This window comes from Chlorocebus sabaeus, chromosome 20 (genome assembly GCF_047675955.1).
Source record: "Chlorocebus sabaeus isolate Y175 chromosome 20, mChlSab1.0.hap1, whole genome shotgun sequence".
NCBI lineage: Eukaryota > Metazoa > Chordata > Mammalia > Primates > Cercopithecidae > Chlorocebus > Chlorocebus sabaeus.
In genome coordinates, this window is record NC_132923.1 from 78,000,423 (window position 1) to 78,024,708 (window position 24,286).

Below are 24,286 nucleotides of genomic sequence, written 5' to 3' on the forward strand. Positions count from 1 at the left end.
TTGCAAACTACATACACACAAATAGGCAACACTGTGTTAAAAGGCAGTAGTTCCAAGAAAAGCCATCACTGCTACTTAGAAAACTGCAGGGAAGGCAGGTGAAATGGAGAGGAGAGTAGAATAAATGAGACCTTAGGAAGTCTAATTCCAGCTTCACCACGTATCAGCTCTGAACCTCAGTTTTCTCAGAAGACTGCTGTGAGGATCCAATGAGGGACAGCAGGTGCAGTCACGACTAATAAGAAAAAGAAACATGTATTCTGATTTTTCAAATTACAAGTGGAATACATGTTCGTTGTAGATAATTTTAAAACAAACAGGCAAGCATAAGAAAGTGGAAATTACCCAAAAATCACAACCATTGACATCCTGATGGTTAATCAGCCATATTTCCTTCTAGGTAAATGCATACCCATATTACATATTATACTTGTACATCACACAAAGCCTTCTGAATGCATTTATTAAGTATATGCATACATATATTACCAGGCCCTCCTCTCAGGCTCATTCTCTCCATTCTTCTTTACCTTTTTGTCCCTCCAAACATGTCCCATATTCAATAATATCCAGGCCTTTGTACATGCACTCCCTCTTCCCAGAATATTCTTTCTCTCTCCACTGTCTCCTCTTTTCCTGGCTACTCCTACTCATCTTGGAGGACTCAGTTCCTAGAGGACAATTCTCTGACCCTGACACTTGTCAGATTTCCCTAGGACACCTAGAGTATCCTGTTCCTTGTTTTTCATAGCATTGCCATACTGAACTAGTCTTGCCTCTTTATTCTATTTTCCTTGCTAGACCCCAACTTGTGGGCAGGTACTATAGCTTTTGTTCACCAGTGATTACCAATGGCTGTCCCATAGTAATTGTTCAAAATTTTTTGAATGAGTAAAATACTTAACAATATGTGCTCTCTCTATTTCTTCTGAAATCCCCAAAGCACCTTACAATTCTCAATAAATACCCACTGAAAGATTAAATATGGAAGAGTATGTAAGACATGGCAACATGTCTCATGAAGTTTATAAATTAGATGGGAAGAAAGCATTGTAAAAGGAACCTCAGCACAATTAAATGCTATATTCTTTTCTTCTGCCTCCTCCACTACTTTTCTTCAAACTAGAAAGAGCAGAACAAAATCCCTAAGTTCAGTTCCACATTTGTTTCTTCACTGAGGGTATCCTGCAGCACTAACTGAAATAAAACAGCAGCAGCTTTAACACATATGCTCCAACATCTCAGTGGCTCAACACGATAAAGTTGATTCTTCATTCCATCAAAATCCTATTGAGAATATTTCTGGTCGATAAGTAACCTTTCACAGGGTTATTCAGAGATCTAGACTCCCATCTGTGGCCCTGCCCTTCTCTATGACCTTGGAGTCACAGAGACCAGGAGATGCAGAGAGACGGTTTTGTGAGCCAAGCCTGTAAGTGACACACAGCACATCCACTGCATGGACTAAAACTCAGCCACAGGCATTCAGAAAGGAGGCCAGGAAATGTAGTCTATCTGTACATACAAGAGGAAAAGAAAAGAGGTTTGGTGAAACCTTTGTAGTTCTTCTGCCACAGTTGGTAAGGGAGTACCTAATCTTCTCAAGTGATCCCAAGACCAGGTAATTTTGATTTATGGATACTGAAAACACTCATTATTTTGACAGAAAAATATCCATCTAATAGTGGACATAAGAATGTATCATTCCAGGTTTATGAATTTTGAAGGTAAAAAAAAGATTAATTCCAGAAACGAGAAACAGTGACGTTAATACCACTCCTGAATTCCAAATGAGATTCTTTAAGATGGCTTTTATGAACATTGAAAATAAAAATGATAATTACTGTAAGTACAATGGGTTCACAAGGAATTATCATAAATGAACCTAGCATAATTTCTGGCACATAGTAGATAACAAATATATGTTGAGCAGGGGAACTACGATTCTACCTTTAAGGCAACTATCCTATTGACAAATAATTTTAACTTCAGACAGTTCTTTCTTAAATATAGGAAAATTTTCTTCTCTAACTTCTAACCATTAGCCTAGCTCTGACCTCAAAACCTACAGAGACTCCTATGGGCACTCTCTTGGTCTTCCCCCTGCCTTCTCCAACCCACACTTCTCCCAGGCAAATAATCCCAGTTTATTCAATTCTTCTCCACAAGACAAGGTTTCAGGCCTCTCACCATTTGGCTGTCCTTCCCACAGATATTTGTGGTTGGCCAAGTTGCTTTCCAAATTTCATGCCCACAATATTCCCAATGATGGGACCCAATGGTGTCCAACCAGTAGCATTTAGTAGAATTACTACTCTTGGCTTTGGGCATCGTGTCCTTACTTTGTGACTAGAAGTATTTAAGTAGTGAAGATGTTAGCAACGGAATTTCTGCATTGGAAGAAAGGCAGGACTTGGAAGGTGACCACTAAGGACTCTTGCCACTTTATGATCCTATAGATTTTGTAGAAGTTCTGAGTAGAGAAAAGGCATCACCATAAATGTGATAATGTATACAACAGTTATACATTACTCCTTGACAAAAACCTTGAAGAAAATCCAAGAGGACTTCCACAAGGGCTCTGATGTATAAAAAAGATTTATTGGGTATATTCCCTGTGCTAAGCATGCTAGATGCTATGGATACAGTGGAGACCAAGAGATACGGTTTTTCTATATTTTTGACACTTGGCATCTAGTGTGAAATGGACTTTAATAAGATAGTTTTTAAGAAAACAAAAAATACATAATTACATAAAGAAATACAGAATAATACTTTTTTAAACATTCTATTGTTAAGAGAAAATCACCATTTCCCTGGCCTCAGTTTTCCATGATGGGACATCTGCTAAAATAACCCTCTTATCCTCTCTTTCCATCCTTTACATATACTCCCCATGGGAAGAAAAGTAATTTGAGTTACCTGATTGCTGAGTTCACAAGAAAGACCCATGCATGCCCCCCTCAGAAACTGGCTCTCTCTTTTCAGAGTCAATTCGTCCAAAGGATGAATACTCTCACTGTACCTCTGGAGAAGGCCTGCAACTGTCCATCATTGCCAGGAACCAGTAGGTAAGTTTAATGCATGGGTGAAACATCGGTGTTATGGGTTGAATGTTTGTCTCCTCCAAACCTCATGTTGAAATTTGATCCCACCTGTTGGAGGTGGGGCCAAATGGGAGGTGTTTGGGCCATGGGAGCAGAACCTTCATGAACAGATTAATGCCCTCCCTGGGGGTGAGGCAGGGAGTGAGTTCTAACTATTCTCAGGAGAGCTGGATGTTAAAAAGAGCCTTGCACCTCCCCCTTTTCTCTCTTGCTTCCCTTTTGCCCATGTGATCTCTACACACCCAGAACCCCTTCACCTTCTTGCATGAGTAGAAACAGCCTGAGGCCCTTACCAGATGCAGATGCCCAATCATGAACTTTCCAAGCAGCAGAATTATAAGCCAAATACACCTTATTTTTACTTTATAAATTAGCAGCCTCAAGAATTCCTTCATAGCAACACAAAAGAGACTAAGACAACCAGGAAATAAACTGTGGCCTCCTGTTTGCCATACCCTCCAAACCAGTCTGTATTAATTTTCACATTGATATTTTGATCCTCACTCATCTGATTCCTGTGTCTAACTCTCAGCTGGTTCTTAACTCCTGAAGGTAAGAAATGGGTGTTATTCATAATCCTTCTCAAAGAAAAGTTATAGGGACTTATGAGAGTATAAGGAGAAATCGAATTTACATGCAGAGAGGGCACATAAGGAAAAATCACAGAGCGCCTCTTTGTCATTTAAGCTAACATTCAAAGAAAGATAGAAATTGGCCAAAAACAAGGAAGGGTTAAGAGGGCTCTTATAAAGGTTCTTAGACAACAAGCAGTTTGTCTTATTTGAGGAATAAATGAAGGCTAGTGTGGGAGTCATCAGGACTGGTCACCATAGGATTGTGCTTCCTGGTCCCCTTGTGGCTTGGCTGGGCTGGGCCATGAGACTGGTTTTAGTCAATAAATGTGTGAGAGGTGACATGTGACATTTTTAGGAAAAGACACTTAATTGCCGAGATGAGACTCTTCAAAGTTGCCTTTCCTTCTACCATGAGATCTGAAATGTTCCTGAAGGTGGGTGTTCCATCAGCCTGGGTCCTAGAGGAAGGTGATGTGATCAGAGTGCTTGCCAACCCTTGATGGACATATAGAAGGAGCAAGGGAAAAAAAAAAAAAAAAAAAACCTTTCTTAAGTCACTGAGGTTTGGGAAAAAAAGATTTAATTATAGCATATGAGCATGTAGGAACAAGAAAAATCTTTATTTCTTAAGTCACTGAGGTTTGGAAATATTTTTAATCATAGCATAACTTAGGCTATCCTGATTGATTCAGCCATAGGCAGTGTGGCTGGAGAAAAGTGAGATGAGAAGTCCTAGCTCTTTTAAGCTAATAGGATGCCTTTAAGGAGGCTTCAGCAGGGGAATTTGACATTTTCCAAATATTACGTATTAAAACAAGGTACTATTGCTACTCAATCATCAAAACACCCCCTTCATTCCACTATGGAAAAGGCTATTTTTAAAAAAATCCATCAGCAAGCATTTACTGAGCACCTTCTATACTTCCAAATACTACGTTCTGTATTAAGCATTGGAGATACAAAGTAAGAATAAGACACAGTTGCTGGATTTAGAGTCAGGGATTTAAGAAGACATTTATAAGATCATGTGAAAAACTTTCTCTACTTCAGGTATGTACCCAGTATGGTGACAGCCAAACAGGATAATAACTATTTGAGGTGAAGCACGAGATGGGGTGAGGGAAAGCTTCAGAGGTAGTGATTATTTGAGCTGGCTACTGAAGGGTGAATAGGAGTTTGCCAGGTAGCCTTTTGATTAGGGATAAAAGTACATGCAAAGACAGGAAACTGTCAGAGGGATGGAAAATGTTTGGGGTGGCAGCGACTCAGAGGAATGGAGGGAATGTGGAGTGCAGCGTGTGGTAGGCTGCAATAGTATTCAAAAATACTTGCTGCCCCTCCTCACTGACATCAGGCTCGGTCATGTAAATTGCTCTCAGCATAAGCTTTAAGAGTCATGCTCTTTTCTCTCTGCCATGACAGTAATGTTTGGACAGAGGGTGCTTCATTAACCAAAGTATTTGAGCAAAGATAATGTGTGTAAATCAGAGACACAGCCAACTTATGGTAGATGTATTAGTCTATTCTCACACCACTAATAAAGACATACCTGAGATTGGAAATTTATAAAGGAAAGAGGTTTAATGGACTCACAGTTTTACATGGCTGGGGAGGCCTCACAATCACGGCAAAAGGCAAAGGAGAAGCAAAGGCACATCTTACATGGTGGCAAGCAAGAGAGCTTGTGCAGGGGAACTCCCATTTATAAAACCATGAGCTCTTATGAGACTAATTCACTACCGTGAGAACAGTACGGGGGAAACTGCCCCCATGATTCAATCTGACCCCATCCTTGACATGTGGGGATTATTACAATTCAAGGTGAGATTTGAGTGGGGACACAACCAAACCATATGAGTGGACATGCAATATGAGTGAGAAACAATTCTGTGGTTGTAACCCAGTAAGACTTTTGGATGGCTAACACAGCATAACCTAGAGTATACGGAAATGTGCATTTCCAGCTCTTTAACTTCCAGGTACCTAGTAGGATTGCACTTTCCTGCACCCCTTAAGTAAGGCATAGTCATGTGACTTATTTTAGCCAATAACATGTAAATACAATAAAAAAGTGTCATTCCTAGGAGGGAGCTTTTAAAACCAATATGAGTTCACCAAAGTGATGGAATGATTGTTGAAGCATGTGTCAAGACGAAACCTTCTTCAGACTAGGTTTCTAAATGAGCACATTAAGCAGAGCCCCATGAACTTGAACATGTAGTATGAGCAAAATATAAAATTTACTGTTAAGCCACTGAGATTTTAGGATTGTTTGTTATGGCAGCATAACCTAAACCATCCTGACTGATATAAAAATTGGCTCCTAGATATGGGTTAGTGTAGTAACAACAATAAGCATAACAACAATAAAACTAAACAATCATTTAGAGGGAGATAACTAAGAACACTGCTATCAGAAGCTGAAGGGATGGTGATCTGTTTGGTAAACAGATCACGTGTGATAATGTAGAAGGCAGATCATGAACCTGATGAACTAAAGCAAAGGATTGTAAAACAGAAAGTGAGTAGTGTGTGTTGGTGGCTGTTGGATGCATTCTGAAAGTTACTACAAGCTATTCAAAGATGAACTCAGAAAAATTTGGCCTGTTTGCAATTAGGAATGAAATGGAATAGAGAAAATCTATAAATCCAGGGATTTATATCATTAAAAGAGGCAATTGTTTCCCAGTCCCAACTAGTAAAATATAAAATCAAGAAATACTTCTAGCAAGAAAGGACCTGGAAGAAACTCACCTTTGAAGGAAGGATCAAGTCACAAAGTATGAACCTACTATTAAAACCTCAGGATAGGAGGCCAAGGAAGGTGGATCACCTGAGGTTGGGAGTTCGAGACAAGCCTGACCAACATGGAAAAATTCCGTCTCTACTAAAAATACAAAAGTAGCCAGGCGTGGTGGTGCATGCCTGTAATTCCAGCTACTCAGGAGGCTGAGGCAGGAGAATCGCTTGAACCCGGGAGGTAGAGCTTGCAGTGAGCCGAGATCGTGCCATTGCACTCCAGCCAGACCAACAAGAGCAAAATTCCATCTCAGAAAAAAAAAAAACAGGATCAATTAAGATCTTACCCAGCATATGCTTTCAACTGGACAAAATGGCTCTGGGAAAAGGAAGAAAGGTCTAACTCTCCCACCAAAACCCAGTAAGCCCAAAGTGCTCAAAATCAAGTGAAGAGCAAGAGAGTAAGACAGCAGAAGAGAGACAGAGGAGTCAACAGGCAGGATAGCAGGAAAACAAAGAGATATGGCAAACCAAAGAAGTATATCCGGAAAAGAATTTTGTGGCTATTGGCACATGGAACACCTTATATCAGATAGATGAGAAGCCTACCTACACATATTCAATACTTAATGTCACTCTGCATCTCCCCAACTTTTAAAAGCTTCTTTAAAAGCATATTTTCCAATGCCTGCTTTAGCTGTGGAAAAGGAAGACTCTCCGAAGGCAAATCCAGGAATCATGGACAACAATGGACAGGGCAGCTTGGTGCTGTGACCACATGGGTCTTTAAGGTTGTCTCCCTTGAAAAAAGAACGAGGGAATTCCACTAGGGGAAGGAGAGAAGACCGAACATTTGGTGAACAGAAAGGGAGATAGAGTCTTTAGTGCTATTCCCCAAATATTCCTGGAGATCCCTTTGAGACACCTGGTAGGATTACAGTGACCTAAAGCTAGGCATGGCCATGTAACAGCTTTGGCCAATGATGTATGAGCAGAAGTGATGTGTGCCATTTCCAGGTGGATGCTCTGACAGCCATGATGTTCCGAGTTCCTTCCCCACAGTCAGGATAGCCTTGAAAAGGGGTATCAAGACGAGGCCTCCTTGAGCCTGAGCCCTTGAGTGGCTACAATGAGCAGAGCTACCCTGCCAACCTACAATGGTCATGTAGCGGAAATGACAAACTTTCACTGGAATAAACCACTGATATGTTAGGGTTGTTTGTTACGGGAGCACAACACTGCCTTTCCTGACAGAACTGGGAGTGACAGATAAGGCTGGAGAGAGAAGTTAGATTGCGAAAAGCCCCTTCTCCCAGGCATAGGAATCGGAACACTCCTGGTTGTAAGGAAAAGCCAATGAAGGCTTCCAAGCAGGGGCGTTAACATGAACAGATTTGTTATTTTTTTTGGATGAAATATGCTATTTCTCAACATAAGGAGAAGATCAGCCTACTAAACCACATGAGGCACAGAGGAACACACAGAACCCTTAGGTAAAAGATATATATTTATACAAAGTCCTAAGTCTTGAAATTTCTAAATACAGGAACTCTGAATGGAGTTATAGTCAGAGGATCAGGCAAGAAAATTTCTTTTATGCCACAAACGCTATTTCCTCTGCAGATAACTAATACTCCACAAGAAAGTTTGCCAGAGTAGAGAAAATACAAAGGAATGTAACACAGACCTGAGGTCAATTTCCAGGTGCCTGTGTGACCCGAACAAAGATACTTAACCTCTCTGGGCCTATTTCCTCACATGTTAAATCTGGTAATAATATATGTCTCTCAAGATGGTTGTGGGGAGAAAACAGCATATTTAAATTAGGAGAATGCCTGGCAGATAAGTGTTTAATACATGAAACTTGTTTTTATTACTGTTATAAAAAAATATTTAGAACACCAGCTCCCTGATTACAACAGAAAATTATTCAGGGCAACAGACAGAGGAGAATGTTCTCTCCTTGAGGAAGTAACTGGATCTTGTCATCACTGTAAACCTACCCCACCCCCTCCCCAGCTCAGCGCCTGGCTCACAGTAGGCTTTCAGTTACCCTCTGCAGATCAGTGAAAGCTAGGTGAGTGCCCGGAGTGAAGAAAAGTTGGCAGGTTTCCCACTGATACCAGCTGCTGTTGGTTTCTGAACACTCAAAGCCGCAAATACCTTAGGGCTGGGGGCAATGAACCCTAGGCTGAATTCCAAGTTCAGAAACAGTGAAGTCTGAATTTAGAACCTAGGAACTTAAACTGCTGCAGGTCCAACTTCAAGCCCCAGTTCTAGACAGAGGCTTGGGAAAGAGCTGACTTCTAACCCTGTTCCCCCTCTCCTCCTCCCCTCGAAGCTTCTCACAGGAAAGTACACCTGGTCCTGCCAAATCGCACTCTTATATCCTGGCATCCTATCCAGGCTCTGCGAGGATGGAAACCGCGAGGCAGGGAAGGGAAGCGGGCTGTTTGGCCATCACCTCCCTAGTGCTGCAGGCGACCCTGTCACGCTAACTCCCGGCTGCCCGGTGATGTGGACGGCACCGGTCCCACCTGCAGATGAGGGAAATGAAGCTCAGAGGAGTTCCGTGATTTGCTCGCTTCACACTGTTGCAGCCTGGCCACGAAAGAACCAGGATTCCCGACTTCGGGATTCTTTCCACCACACACTTTCGTCCCTAAGGGGTGGGGGGCGGGGGGAAGATAAAATAACAACCGCGGAAAAGGAACCACTTACATGTGTCTAGCGCTTCCTAGAGGCTACTCAGGATATGGGCCCACCACCCGGCCGGGAAGGCAGAGATTTGAAGTCCAGGTTCTACCCCGGGCTCCTGAGTTCTACTGCGTTACTTTATGCGAGTGTCCCCCGCCTTCTGAGCTTGTTTTCCCGGAAGCAACTCGGCGCGGGTGGAGAGAGTGTGTGTGCGTGTGTGTGTGTGTGCGTGCGCGCGCGCGCATGTTGTGCGTGTTGTGTTAAGCGTGTGTGTGTTGTCCGGGGGCGGGAAGGGGAGTAGACTAACACCGGGGTTCCCTGAGTTTCGGATCGCCTACACGCTTGTTCCCATCTGGACCCTGTTACCCACTAATTGCGCCCACTATAAAAACTGCCCCTCGGAGGCAAAGCTGTGATCCCCCGCGCCCTTTCCCCCACGGTCCCGGAGGATGAAGTGGGGTGCAACGGAGACTCAGCTGAGCGTCCAGTTTCGGGCAATACAAATCTCTCAGCTTCTAAGAGCAGCCAGACAACCCCGCGGACCATCGCTCCTGAACTTGACCGAGATGCAAACTTTGGAGCGTTCTCAACGTGGGGGGCCGACTCTCGGGAGACCGCCCCCAAACTTAAGCCCCCTTAGGCTCGCCCCCAACTGGGACTTCACAGAGCCACCTTAAGGGCGGTGCTCCCGCCCCCCGGAAGTGCGGGGGGGCGGCGGACCTGGACTCTCAGCCTCCCGCCCCGCGCGGTGGCGGACGCCGGTGGATGACTTCGAGCCCCACAAGTGGGGAAACACCACCACCCCTCGCCCGCACCCTTGACCCAAAACAACTGGCCGGGTTCCCTGGCCTCCCGGGTTCCCGCATCCCCTGCATCCCAGTCCGCAGTCGTGAACTTGAGCCCCCTCCGTCAGAGGTTGCGAGCGCCCGCCCGCTCGCGGCAGCCACCGTCACTAGACAGTCAAACCCCAAGACGTCAGCCCACAATGCACCGGGCGGGCCGGGAAAAACGGCCCGGGGAGGGGACCGGGGAAGAGAGGGCCGAGAGGCGTGCGGCAGGGGGGAGGGTAGGAGAAAGAAGGGCCCGACTGTAGGAGGGCAGCGGAGCATTACCTCATCCCGTGAGCCTCCGCGGGCCCAGAGAAGAATCTTCTAGGGTGGAGTCTCCATGGTGACGGGCGGGCCCGCCCCCCTGAGAGCGACGCGAGCCAATGGGAAGGCCTTGGGGTGACATCATGGGCTATTTTTAGGGGTTGACTGGTAGCAGATAAGTGTTGAGCTCGAGCTGGATAAGGGCTCAGAGTTGCACTGAGTGTGGCTGAAGCAGCGAGGCGGGAGTGGAGGTGCGCGGACTCAGGCAGGCAGACAGACACAGCCAGCCAGCCAGCCAGCCAGGACGGCAGTATAGTCCGAACTGCAAATCTTATTTTCTTTTCCACCTTCTCCCCAACTGCCCAGAGCTAGCGCCTGTGGCTCCCGGGCTGGTGTTACAAGGAGTGCCCAGAGAGCCTGGTCTCCAGCCGCCCCCGGGAGGAGAGCCCTGCTGCCCAGGCGCTGTTGACAGCGGCGGCGAGCAGCGGTACCCACGCGCCCGCCGGGGGAAGTCGGCGAGCGACTGCAGCAGCAAAGAACTTTCCCGGCCGGGAGGACCGGAGACAACTGGCCCAGAGTCCCGGAGCGAACTTTTGCAAGCCTTTCCTGCGTCTTAGGCTATTTTCGGCGGCGGTAAAGACCAGGAGGCGGCGGACAGCCACGCGAAAGAAGAAGGACGTGCGCTCAGCTTCGCTCGCACCGGTTGCTGAACTTGGGCGAGCGCGAGCCGCGGCTGCCGGGCGCCCCCTCCCCCTCGCAGCGGAGGAGGGGACAAGTCGTCGGAGTCCGGGCGGCCGAGACCCGCCGCTGGTCGGCCTCTGCGGGTCGGCACTGATCCGCGCCGCCGGGAGAGCCGCTGCTCTGGGAAGCGAGTTCGCCCGCGGACTCCAAGGAACGGCGACTTCCGAAGAGCGCTCAGTGAGTGACCGCGACTTTTCAAAGCCGGGTAGCGCGCGCGCGAGTCGACAAGTAAGAGTGCGGGAGGCATCTTAATTAACCCTGCGCTCCCTGGAGCGAGCTGGTGAGGAGGGCGCAGCGGGGACGACAACCAGCGGGTGCGCGCGCTCTTAGAGAAACTTTCCCTGCCAAAGGCCCCGGGGGGCACGGGTGTCCCCCGCTTGCCAGAGCGCTGTTGCGGCCCCGAAACTTCAGCACGCAGCCCAAACTAACCTCACGTGAAGTGACGGACTGTTCTATGACTGCAAAGATGGAAACGACCTTCTATGATGATGCCCTCAACGCCTCGTTCCTCCCGTCCGAGAGCGGAGCTTATGGCTACAGTAACCCCAAGATCCTGAAACAGAGCATGACCCTGAACCTGGCCGACCCAGTGGGGAGCCTGAAGCCGCACCTCCGCGCCAAGAACTCGGACCTCCTCACCTCGCCCGACGTGGGGCTGCTCAAGCTGGCGTCGCCCGAGCTGGAGCGCCTGATAATCCAGTCCAGCAACGGGCACATCACCACCACGCCGACCCCCACCCAGTTCCTGTGCCCCAAGAACGTGACAGACGAGCAGGAGGGCTTCGCCGAGGGCTTCGTGCGCGCCCTGGCCGAACTGCACAGCCAGAACACGCTGCCCAGCGTCACGTCAGCGGCGCAGCCGGTCAGCGGGGCGGGCATGGTAGCTCCAGCGGTAGCCTCGGTGGCAGGGGGCAGCGGCAGCGGAGGCTTCAGCGCCAGCCTGCACAGCGAGCCGCCCGTCTACGCCAACCTCAGCAACTTCAACCCAGGCGCGCTGAGCAGCGGCGGCGGGGCGCCCTCCTACGGCGCGGCCGGCCTGGCCTTTCCCGCGCAACCCCAGCAACAGCAGCAGCCGCCGCAGCCGCCGCACCACCTGCCCCAGCAGATGCCCGTGCAGCACCCGCGGCTGCAAGCCCTGAAGGAGGAGCCTCAGACAGTGCCCGAGATGCCTGGCGAGACGCCACCCCTGTCCCCCATTGACATGGAGTCCCAGGAGCGGATCAAGGCGGAGAGGAAGCGCATGAGGAACCGCATTGCTGCCTCCAAGTGCCGAAAAAGGAAGCTGGAGAGAATCGCCCGGCTGGAGGAAAAAGTGAAAACCTTGAAAGCTCAGAACTCGGAGCTGGCGTCCACGGCCAACATGCTCAGGGAACAGGTGGCACAGCTTAAACAGAAAGTCATGAACCACGTTAACAGTGGGTGCCAACTCATGCTAACGCAGCAGTTGCAAACATTTTGAAGAGAGACTGTTGGGGGCTGAGGGGCAATGGAGAAAAAAAATAACACAGAGAGACAGACTTGAGAACTTGACAAGTTGCGACGGAGAGAAAAAAGAAGTGTCCGAGAACTAAAGCCAAGGGTATCCAAGTTGGACTGGGTTGCGTCCTGACGGCGCCCCCAGTGTGCACGAGTGGGAAGGACTTGGCGCGCCCTCCCTTGGCGTGGAGCCAGGGAGCGGCCGCCTGCGGGCTGCCCCGCTTTGCGGACGGGCTGTCCCCGCGCGGACGGAACGTTGGACTTTTCGTTAACATTGACCAAGAACTGCATGGACCTAACATTCGATCTCATTCAGTATTAAAGGGGGGCGGGGGAGGGGGTTACAAACTGCAATAGAGACTGTAGATTGCTTCTGTAGTACTCATTAAGAACACAAAGCGGGGGGGAGGGCTGGGGAGGGGCGGCAGGAGGGAGGTTTGTGAGAGCGAGGCTGAGCCTACAGATGAACTCTTTCTGGCCTGCCTTCGTTAACTGTGTATGTACATATATATATTTTTTAATTTGATGAAAGCTGATTACTGTCAATAAACAGCTTCATGCCTTTGTAAGTTATTTCTTGTTTGTTTGTTTGGGTGTCCTGCCCAGTGTTGTTTGTAAATAAGAGATTTGGAGCACTCTGAGTTTACCATTTGTAATAAAGTATATAATTTTTTTATGTTTTGTTTCTGAAAATTCCAGAAAGGATATTTAAGAAAATACAATAAACTATTGAAAAGTACTCCCCTAACCTCTTTTCTGCATCATCTATAGATACTAGCTATCTAGGTGGAGTTGAAAGAGTTAAGAATGTCAATTAAAATCACTCTCAGTGCTTCTTACTATCAAGCAGTAAAAACTGTTCTCTCTTAGACTTTAGAAATAAATGTTCCTGATGTACCTGCTTGTATGGTCAGGCTATACTCTTCTTCCCCCAGCTATCTATATGGAATTGCTTACCAAAGGATAGTGCGATGTTTCAGGAGGCTGGAGGAAGGGGGGGGGGGGTGTTGCAGTTGAGAGGGACAGCCCACTGGGAAGTCAAACATTTCAAAGTTTGGGATTGTATCAAGTGGCATGTGCTGTGACCATTTATAATGTTAGTAGAAATTTAACAATAGATGCTTATTCTCAAAGCAGGAATTGGTGGCAGATTTTACAAAAGATGTATCCTTCCAATTTGGAATCTTCTCTTTGACAATTCCTAGATTAAAAGATGGCCTTTGCTTATGAATATTTATAACAGCATTCTTGTCACAATAAATGTATTCAAATACCAATAACATCTTGAATTGCTTCCCTTTACTACTTTTTTCTTCCCAAGTAATATACTGAAGCTTTTATTTTTAGTTGCTGAGGTTAACATTGCTGCAATCTGAAGTGACTTGAAAATTAAGAAGCAAAGAATTTAGGAAGAGTCAAACTGGAAGTTATGATCTGAATGAAACAGTCTCCCAATTTCATTAATTCCCTCCTCTCTACTACCACCCTTTACCCCCAAATAAATACCTATGTCTAAGAAAACTAGCAGTTTAGCATTTTGGATCTGTCTATAGTTTATTTCTTAATTTGTTTCTCAAATAATCAACCTTGTTTAAGTAATTATAGAATCAGTCTCAAAAGATAGTAATCTAATACTATGGAAAAGATTCACAAGAGAAAACATGAACACCAACTCAATGATTACATGCATAAATCAAACCTTAGCTCTAGGGAAATGGGAAACTTAAATTGTGACTACAGGTGTAACTTAGGAGATCAATAAGGCAGTGCTCAACAAGGGAACAACTTTTTGCTTGGTTGCTTTTCATCCCAAGAGCCAGTGTGATTATCAGGCAGCAAAAGCAATTTGATATCCAGGAATATTTCACAAACCACTAATTGAGGCAGGGCTGTTTGCTCATTAGCAATGTTCTGGTACCCAATAGGTCTGGGAGTGCTAATATCCTGCCTGTGGCTGTAAATCCAAATACACAGAGTTTCTCCTTAGGAGTATCTCTAGGAGTGGAAGAGATTGGACAGGCTTGTTAGCTTCGGGTATACTCTCCCTTGTAATAACACTTCTTGAACAAAGGGTTACTGGGAGCAGAGCCCGGTTTGCCAAACTGAATTTGCCGATGTCAGCAACCCGGAAGGTGAGATGATTTTGACCATATGTAGAAATAGCAGAGGGACAATAAAGCACTTTGGGGTGGGGCTCTGTGGAAGCTAAACAAGAGCCAACTAGAAAAAATAAGCAGGCTGGGGAATTAATTACCTGCAAAGGTAGACTAAGCCCAGACAACAGTACAGCACAGAAAAGCCACACCACTCCCCAGTTTGCTTTAGATTTCAGTGTTTAAAAAAAAAAAAAAAAAAAGTCTGAAACTCAGGCCTATCCCCATGCCTGATTGTTTCAATTAACCTTCTAAATGTATAGTCTTGAAATTCTAACCATTCTAACCAAAAGGGGTGGAAATAAATAATTGTGGTAGAGGAAATTAACCATGATCTCTGGTAAATTTTGGAGACAAAAGATTAACTGTTTATAAACACTTAATAGTTAACTTCATTATGGGCCTTCAATGAGTTAATCTTTAGGTAACACTAATAGTTGGAGCAGATGAAGGTAGTGACACATAGTCATTAATCCTCTTAATTTGTTTTTCTTATATATGTTACATATATAAAATAATTCAATCAGGGACATAACCCTCTGTGTCTATCAAGACAGAGGGTTCATGAACTCAATGAAAATGCCCAGAAAGTTGTGTGTGTGTGCGTCTGTACACACTCTTCTGAGGAGAGAGATTATTGCTTTTATTTGACCCTCCCAGAGTTCCATGACTCAAAAAAAAAAAAAAAAAAAAAGAGTTGATAAACCATGAACTGACCAGCTTACATGCCCACTATCAGAAACATATCTTTGTATGAATCTAAATCCCTTGCTTTTTCACCCCTTCATGTTTCTGCTTGCATGTATTTGCCTGGAATACCTTTCCTTCTAGTTCAACTGATAAATCCTACCCATTCTTCAAGTCTTGGCATAAGTGACACCTTCTCTGTAAAGCTTCTGTTGGTAACTCCATCTTCAAAGGGAATTAATAATTCCCTAGTGAGCATGATAACATTTCATGAAAAATCCTATGATAGCACTTACCAAACTTGTCTCCCGGTCAGAACCCTATCCTCTTCATCAATGGACTCCCAAACTTTTAATGCAGCGCCTAGCATATAGTAGATGTTCATGAAATAAACGTTTGATGACTGAAAGAACAAGTGAGCTCAAACCCTCCTCCAACATAATTCCAAGTCTCAGTTTCTTCTAGTAAATATACTTCATTCATTTCCAGGTGCATAACTCGCAATGGATCAACCTTCGCCTCCTCAAAGTCAAACCTGGCCAACCCTCAAGTTCTAAAGCCTAGTTCTTAGTGAGTATTCTTAAAAGAATTAAACTGTTAACACATTCATACATCCAGCCACACACAGTGTCCCTTCCTGCCTCCACTAATACAAGTGGGCATCTGCTTACATTAAATGGGTCTGCCTGAAACATTAGTTTTAAAGGTAGAAATGAAGGAGGATAGTAATTGTGTCCTTGGGCAGGCACAAAAACAGTTCCAGATGTGTCTTCATTAAAAACAACCAGCTTTATTGGTAATGACAGAGGGGACTTTCTGTTAGTAAAGTTAGACATATTTCAGGGGTCCAGAAATTAGTACCCAATGTTTGCTTGCTGAGACAGGAATCATGCTAATCCATCTATTCCTCCATGTCATTTCATACTAGGGAAGTGCATTGGTTGAACCAAGGAAAGAGACCATGACTTCTAGTTTGATTGCCCCTTGCCTCCTCCACCTACCTCTATGGTGGTCAAGTAGGATCTCATAGAAGAGAGGAAGAGGGTTAGAAGCTGGGATGGCCCCAAAATGTAAAACTATTCTTTCCGAACTCTAGAACCTAACTTGAGTTGTTTGGTTTTGGACTTTTGGACATCACAAAGCAGGGCATTCCTCTGGTCCTGGGTCTCTTTGGGACCCTGTGCTTGGCTGTGGGGATTCAATGATGAGCAAAATATAATCCCTTCTCAGGGAACTCACATTCTGGTAGAGTGGAATGTGGAGATGAAATAGAAACTATTCTAATTGCACAAGATATATGCTATAAGAAAAAGGTGCCAGATGGGAGCAGAAGGAGGCATTATTAGAAAATGCTTTATGGGAGAGGTGACATTTGAGCTGATCCAGTGGGCCTTACCAGGCAGAAAAGATTGGGAAGAAACTTGCATGCAAAGGCAGAGAAGTATGAGAAAACATCTTGTGTTTAGGGACCTGAAAGCTGCTTAGGGAAGCTTGGAACAAAGGTGCGAGAAAAAAAACTGAAGGGAGAAGAGGCAGGGAAGTTGAAAGCTTGGGTTGAGAATTAATATCCATTCCATGTTATCCTATAGGTGATGGAGAAAGTAGGTGAATTTGAAACAGAGTGGGAACATAATACCCTCAAGTTGAGAAAGATTCATGCTGGCAACAGTTTAGAGGATGAAGAAGAGGCTAGGTAAGGGATGAAATACCAAAGATAGGTTTTTACTTTTATTTAGAATGCCTGTGGTATTTAAAGTAGTCTTAGAGTTGGGGAAGAAATGGGAAGAAGATGGTTTGGTCCAGGCTACATCATGCCACCTTTCTTCTTATGCAACTTTCTGATGAGTTAGGCCTAAAGAGGGATACCAGGAGATTGACTTTCCTCTTATGCTACTTGTTCCATGCTTATGTTTTCCTCTCTATTGGGTCCATTTGATACCTGAAAGAAAATCATCTTACAAAATGGTCTAGAGCCCACCTGTTCAGAGTCAGGAAGCTCAAATAAACAGATGTGAATGAAACAGACCTGCAACCGTGTAGGCCAGGCCTTCCAGGGTTACGGCACAGAGTTGGTCCTCACTGCTGCAAGACCAAACTTGACTTTATCTGGTCACCTAGAATTGATTTAAGCTCAATGAGGTTAGTTGACCCAAACTTTATAAACTCCTTGATATATAAACAAATTCTGCTGGGGAACTGATAATAACATTTTACATTCCCATAGCACTCATTTTCTACTACAAGTAATATTGAAATCCTATTTTGTGCCAGAAACCAGGAACACAGAAAAATGAAAGCAACAGGATGCCTTCCCTCACGGAGTTTCTCATCTAGCTAAGAGAAACAGTAAATAAACACACAAGGCCAGGCATGGTGGCTCACACCTAAAATTCCAGCATTTTGGGAGGCTGAGGCGGGCGTATTACTTGAGGTCAGTGGTTCGAGACCAGCCTGGCCAATGTAGTGAAACCCTGTCTGTCTACTCAAAACACAAAAATTAGCTGGGCATGGTGGTGGGTGCCTATAATCCCAGCTACTCAGGAGGCTGAGGCAGGAGAATCGCTTGAACCCAGGAGGTGGAAGTTGCAGTGAGCTGAGATGGCGCCACTACGTTCCAGCCTGGGCGACAGAGGCTAGATTCTGTCAAGAAGGAAGCAAGGAAAGAAGGGAGGGAGGGAGGGAGGGAGACACACAAATAAATATATGATTAAAGTGTAATGAAGAAAAAGAACTGGGCAGTAATAAAGATAAGATCTAAATTGGGTTGGCAACAAAGTATTTCTGGAGAACTACTTGAGTTGAGAATTCTTAGACTAAGAGTTCCCCAGGTGAAGAGCAGATGAATAGGAGTGGGACATCCCAGGTGGAGAATCAGCATGAGGGAGAGCCTGGGAAAGACTCTGGTGCACCCTAGTAGTTATAAGAAGGCCTGAATCCCTGGAGTATACTGAGCAAAAGAAACAGTGTTGAGCAATGACATTTTGTACTCACCCATCCATACTCTTATAGTTTCCAAAGCTCTTTTGCCTCTTCTATCTCGTGCTATTTTCACCACTGTTCTAGGGATGCCCATTGATAGTAGTCATGTTTAAAGGGAGCAGAAGCTGAGGCTCCCAGTGAGTTTTAAGTGCTTTTGTTCAGGCCATGGCTCCAGTAACTGGTGGGGAACAATTTGGTCCCCAGGCATCAAGAACCATACTTTTCTCCTATATTGTTCCAGGAAACAGAAACCCTGGTGACCTTGGGTCTCTTACTCAGTGCACACCCCTACGTCTACATCAAGGACCCTGAGGACTGAATTAGTCATCAGAAGGTTCTTTGATGTGCACAGCATCTGAGCAAAGGTAATCAGATAGTCTCCTGGGATATTTCGTCCATGCCGCAGCAATGTCTAATGAACCCTCCTTGCCCTTCTGCAAACTCCCTCTCTCTGGAGAGAACAGAACACTTCTGCACTGAGAAACCCTGACAGTTTCTTGCTACACAAACTTCCTTCATGTACATCTAATAAAAAACATTGCTTGATGATTGTTTCATTATTGCTTCAAACAATTGTGTTACCAGATCACCAATACATTTATTGCTTTCTTAGGTTGTAGGTACTCACTGGTCCCCTGGACAGAATTTGAGTATTTCCCAAATATCCTGAGGATTGTACATTCATCACCTTGGGCTGATGACTAATCTCTTCCAGGGTGTATTGATTGATCTGAGGTTCATGCTTGAAGGGGGAACTTTTCCTGATATTATGTTATCCTGGAGAAAGATGGGCAGACACCTGAGTTGTTCTATTATTGACCATTCTACCAGTTAAGATGTTTGCAGGGGCCAGCAACAGAACATGCAACGTAAACCAGAAGTCCAGATATGAAACAAGTCCACAAGTGGCTAATGTAGTGGTTTAATGACATAATCATGGGTTCAGGTGCCTCCTGTCTTTTCATTTGACCATTCTCAGTGTGTCAAGGAAGTTTCTTGTGGGCACTCAAGATACCTGCAGCAGTTCCGGCATCATAAGTCAACACAATAGTCACCAGCAATGCAGGAATGTTTACTACCATCTTTCTGTTTTTATTAACAAGAGAAACTTTCCTAGCAGCTCCCCACCTCCACCCCAGTAGACTTACCTCTTGTCCCATTGGACAGGAGCAGGTCATATTCCTAGACTCAAAATCATTCATGACTAGGAAATGAGCCCACCACGATTGCTTGCACTTTGCCATCTCCTGCCTCCTTGAACTTAAGTGAGAGGGCTTCTGACTTGCATCAGCCAATGAAATGCAAGCAATGGTGACATGTAACATCCAGATAGATGCCAAGAGAGCAAGTACAAGATTCAACATCTTCCCTTTTCTTTGCCTTGGCAACTGCGGACATACAGGAATGCAATGCCCATCAGCCTGTGTTCCTAAATGATAGTGATGTAGACAGAGTCCATTCTCCTCTCCCACAACTCCCGACCACCAGCATACCTACAGTGACCATTTAGCATGAGCAAAATCCTCCAAGAATTTGTTGCTTTAAGGCACTGAATTTGAAGGTTGCTTGTTCTCATAGCATTATCTAACATATTCTAACTCTGGTCGGAACCAACAGTAGGAACAATATCCTCTGGTAGGAACAAATAAAGCCTGCCACAAGCATAATAAAAACTGACACGTACATAATATTTATAATATATACCATTTGCTAAATTTCTCCTATGTAGCAGGCATTGTGCTAGGACTTCCAGGGTAGGTGTTAAGGGGAAATGGAGCATCAGATCTTATCCAACTTTATGAAATAAGTGACTGGTGGAAGCTCAAGCTGAATCCAACTCTTCCTGACTCCAAATAACTTGCTTTGTCCACATAGGATCTTGCTCCTGAATGATACTGCCACGTAAATTTCTATCTCATTGAACTCTACAACTTCTCTACCACACAGGCACTGTTATTTCATTTTGTATATGAGGAACTGAGATTTAGAGAAAAAAGCTATCTTGCCAAACTCCAGAACTAGAAAGACACCAGAGCCTCTGCCCTTCCCACTGTTCCTCACTACACTTCTGAACAAAAACATCAGGAATTGAGGTATTATGAGTTAGGGGAGAGAATGGAGGTATTATGAGTTAGGGGAGAGAACTGAGGTATTATGACTTAGAGGCATGCAGATTTTGGAGTAAAGTGCCCCTGCATTAAATCTAGCTTCTGCCACTTGTAGCTGGGGAGCCTGGAGCCAGTCCCTTACTATTGATGCTCATCCTCAATTTCTTTCTTTGCAAAATGAGCCAATCATGGCTGCCACAGAAGGTTGTTGGGAGGAACATATATGTAAAGCACTTATATACAGCAGGCACAGAATAATTAGCTAGTTTTTACTGTCAACTTGTTAATTTAAGAAAAAAAATCAGGAATGCAATCAGGAATACACACACACACACACACACACACACACACACACAGCCCTAGCTGAAATAAAAACATTTCCCATTAAGATTCAACGAGGTCTCACAGGGCCTACTTCTTGGTCATATAAGGGCTGGCAGGTCCTCTCTGTGGGCTGGAGAAAAGTTTTGTTTCCCCAGCTGCACTCGCAGGGGAATACTCTGCAGGCACTGCATTGTGAACCTGTTTGGCTTGGCTCAGAGGCCTGTCAGCACATTCAGGAAGTGAAGTCAGAAAGAGGCAGGATTTCAAACAGAGCCAGCTGCACACAAATGCCCAGGCAGTGAAATGCCTTATTCGAGCAGGGTGCCTATCAGCCTGGGTTGCCCTGGGTGCTGTCAAAGAAGCCTCTGAGAGTGGCTCTGTGCCAGAAAAGGAAGAAGTAATCACCAGCACCCAGGCTAAGGCCACAGCTTCCACAACAGGGCAGCCTGGGGGCTGTGCAGGGGTCATCTCAGCCAGTCTCCTGCCTTAGACTCCCTGAGCTTGCTCTAAACCTGAGCTCTCTGAACTTGCTAGGTGGAGGGGCTAATGTTTATCTCCTGGGAGTCTTGAAATCAAGGTGTGAGGTTGAGAGGAGAGATGAGGGGAAGGACAGCTAAATGAAGGAATGGGTTACCAATGTTGGGGAGAAGGGAGAGAACAGGATGAAGTGCCTAAGAGCATACAGAATCCTGAGAAAGAACCATGCTGCCACTCGCCAGCCATATTCGCATGCCGAGGAAACAGCAGTGGCTAAAACCTGAATTCTAATATCAACCTCGAACTGTCAGTGGGAAAATATTTCACTTGTCTAAGCCTCAGTTTCATTCACTGTGAAATGGAGATAATATAATATCTACTCCCATTGTATTGTTGTAAGGATTAAATAGGTCAATATATGTAAAACAGCTTAACCTAGTGCCAGCAAATCATAAATGTATCAGTTAGAATTCCATGGTTGCAAGAGGCAGGAAACTTAGTTTTAAATGTAAAGGATTTTTATTGAAATACATCAGTGAAAAGCCATCATAGATATAGCTCCAGACATGGCTATATACAGGGCTCAAATGGTATCATCAGGCTTTGATTTCTCTCTATCACTCATCTTGCTATGGGAAGTGTTAGCTTCATCTTCAGTCCCCATGTGGTAGTGTCCAGAAACTCCCAACTCTCCATCCATAGGGGTCAGAGGGCTACAGCAATTTCTCACAGCCTCCCAGAATTATGCTTCATTGATCTAATTGGGTCTCATATCCATCCAATCACTATGGCGAAGGGGTAAAGTGGGATATATTGATCAGCTTAAGTGTAGGTCAAGCGCCCACCTCCGAAACCAAGGTTGTGGAGTCATTCAAAGCACATGGCCAGACAGGGAGGAAAGAGGGTATCTTCAAAGGAAAATCAGGATCTAGGAGGGAGTAGATACTGGAGAGATCAGAAGAAAATGTCAATTACTAGAGCTCATCCATTTAGTGATTATTGTTGCTGTTAATATTATCAAACCTTGCAGACCAGGCTAGAGGTATCTACTGCCTTTCTAAAACTGGGTCACAATGCATAACTCATTATTGACTTTTTGGTCTCTTAATGGGCAATTCTGGTCAATGTCTTCTCAAGTCTTATCTTAAGAAAGTGAATATCGGGCCAGGCGCAGTGGCTCACGCCTGTAATCCCAGCACTTTGGGAGGCCGAGGCGGGTGGATCACGAGATCAAGAGAGATCAGCCTGGCCAACATGGTGAAACCCCGTCTCTACTAAAAATACAAAAATTAGCTGGGCATGGTGGTGCACGCCTGTAATCCCAGCTACTCGGGAGGCTGAGGGAGAAGAATCACTTGAACCAGGGAGTCAGAAGTTGCAGTGAGCTGAGATCGTGCCACTGCACTCCAGCCTGGCAACAGAGCAAGACTCTGTCAAAAAAAAAAAAAAAAAAGAAGAAGAAGAGGAAGAAAAAAGAAAAGAAAAGAAAACATGGTTCCTTCAGAGGGAGGGGACAAGGTAGGAGGGGAGGCCATAGGGGCAGGTGGTTCCAGATGGTATGTGGTTTAACTTGCCATGTCTGAATATAGTACCCTCAAGTCATCAACAATCTGAGCGGCCAGATGATGGTGAGCAAAGAACACCCAGGTTTTTTCTGAAAATCACATTGCTTCGTTCTTAAAGCAGAACCATTCTTGTGGTAGTTGCCTCCGCACTACCTTGTTTAAAACTGACAATAGCCCCTCAAAGTAATTATCACAGGCCTGTTCTCAGGCAAGGAAACTGAGATCCAGAGTCATTACAGAAAATAGCTAAGGCCCCATTACTGCAGAAGGCAGGAGCAGGATTTGATTTTAAGTTCAAGCTCTTGATCATGAAATCAAACCACCTCTGAAGAAGAAAATGAAAAACATTTAAAATTTTATAACATTCCAATGACTCAGCAACATCACACTCCCTAGTGATACCTTGACACATAGTAGGTTTGCAACAAATGCCAATATTTTTTCCTTAATGTAGAAGGCAAATGGGGAATTCCAGGGGCCTTTTTATTTTCTCCCTCATCCGTATCTGGGCTTTCTGCCCCTGCTGTTTTAAATTCCATTTGAAATGAAAAAAATACATAACTAAAAACCATCCTCTGCCAAGCCATTTGGATTTAAAACAGATGGGCAGAAACCTGGAAGGAGTCAGGATTCTCCCTAATATATCAAATATTGCAGCCAGCGCCCATCTGAGAGGCTTTGCTGCATTTTGTAAAGAAAACAGGCCATATTTTGAAAATGGATGAGTAAGTTTCACTGTTTTGACTTGTTTCAAGGTCTGGAGGCCAGGCCTGGTTTTGATCTGACAGGTCTGAGTCTCCAACCGTAGGTTATTTCTGTGCAAAGATTCGAAGAGGCAGCACGCTCACCAGGCACAGACCTGAAACGGTGTCCCTTTGAAGACTTCTTCAGTGGGTCTTAAGTGGGATTTGGTGCCCATTGTGGAATCACAGTAATGAACCCAAAACTAATGTTTTTCATTACACCAGCAAATCAGTCAGCCCCTCTGTTTGCTCAGGTGTGCAGCTGTGTGCCCCATGCCCTGATCTCTATACAGTAACAAAATAAATATTTTTCGAAGGAAGAAATTAAAGATGAAGGAATGCCACAACTGATGGGGTGGGGGAAGCGAGAGATAGGAGACTCTGGTCTCTTTAAAGTAGGATAATATATTTGCTATACAATATCTTTACTAAATGGCCAACCTCTAGTCCGTGAAGAAGAAAAGAATCTACTAATGAAGTGGCAGGATTCATCCAATCAATTACTAAACACATCACAACTCCGCAGGGGGCTCCTTAGACTCGAAAAACAGTGCCGGTAGGTGGCGCCAGAGGGCAGGTTCACTGCTTCTCCGGGTTTAAAGGATGAGAAAAAGCCCAGTCAACACATTGGGCTGGGACAAAAGTATGGGCGTCGTCCGCCTTCAGAGGGGACCAAGTATAAATACTTTTTTTTTTTTAACAGAGTGGGGAATTACATGTGCTGGAAACGTCCTTGCTCCACCAGCCGGACGCCAGGAAGCAAGCGCCAAACACTGTTTGCAGGACAGCTCTTATTTCAGGAATGAAGACTAAGGCTCAGCAGG

The 24,286-nt window shown here is 45.0% G+C and overlaps 1 protein-coding gene across 1 annotated transcript; it reads left to right on the forward strand.

Annotated features, from left to right (window-relative positions):
* Window positions 1-10,787: 10,787 nt before the first annotated feature.
* On the forward strand, window positions 10,788-13,165 carry JUN (Jun proto-oncogene, AP-1 transcription factor subunit). Its single transcript, XM_007978554.3, has one exon. It carries the CDS (start codon window positions 11,405-11,407, stop codon window positions 12,407-12,409), a length of 1,005 nt encoding a protein of 334 aa, XP_007976745.1. The 5' UTR covers window positions 10,788-11,404; the 3' UTR covers window positions 12,410-13,165.
* Window positions 13,166-24,286: the final 11,121 nt, after the last annotated feature.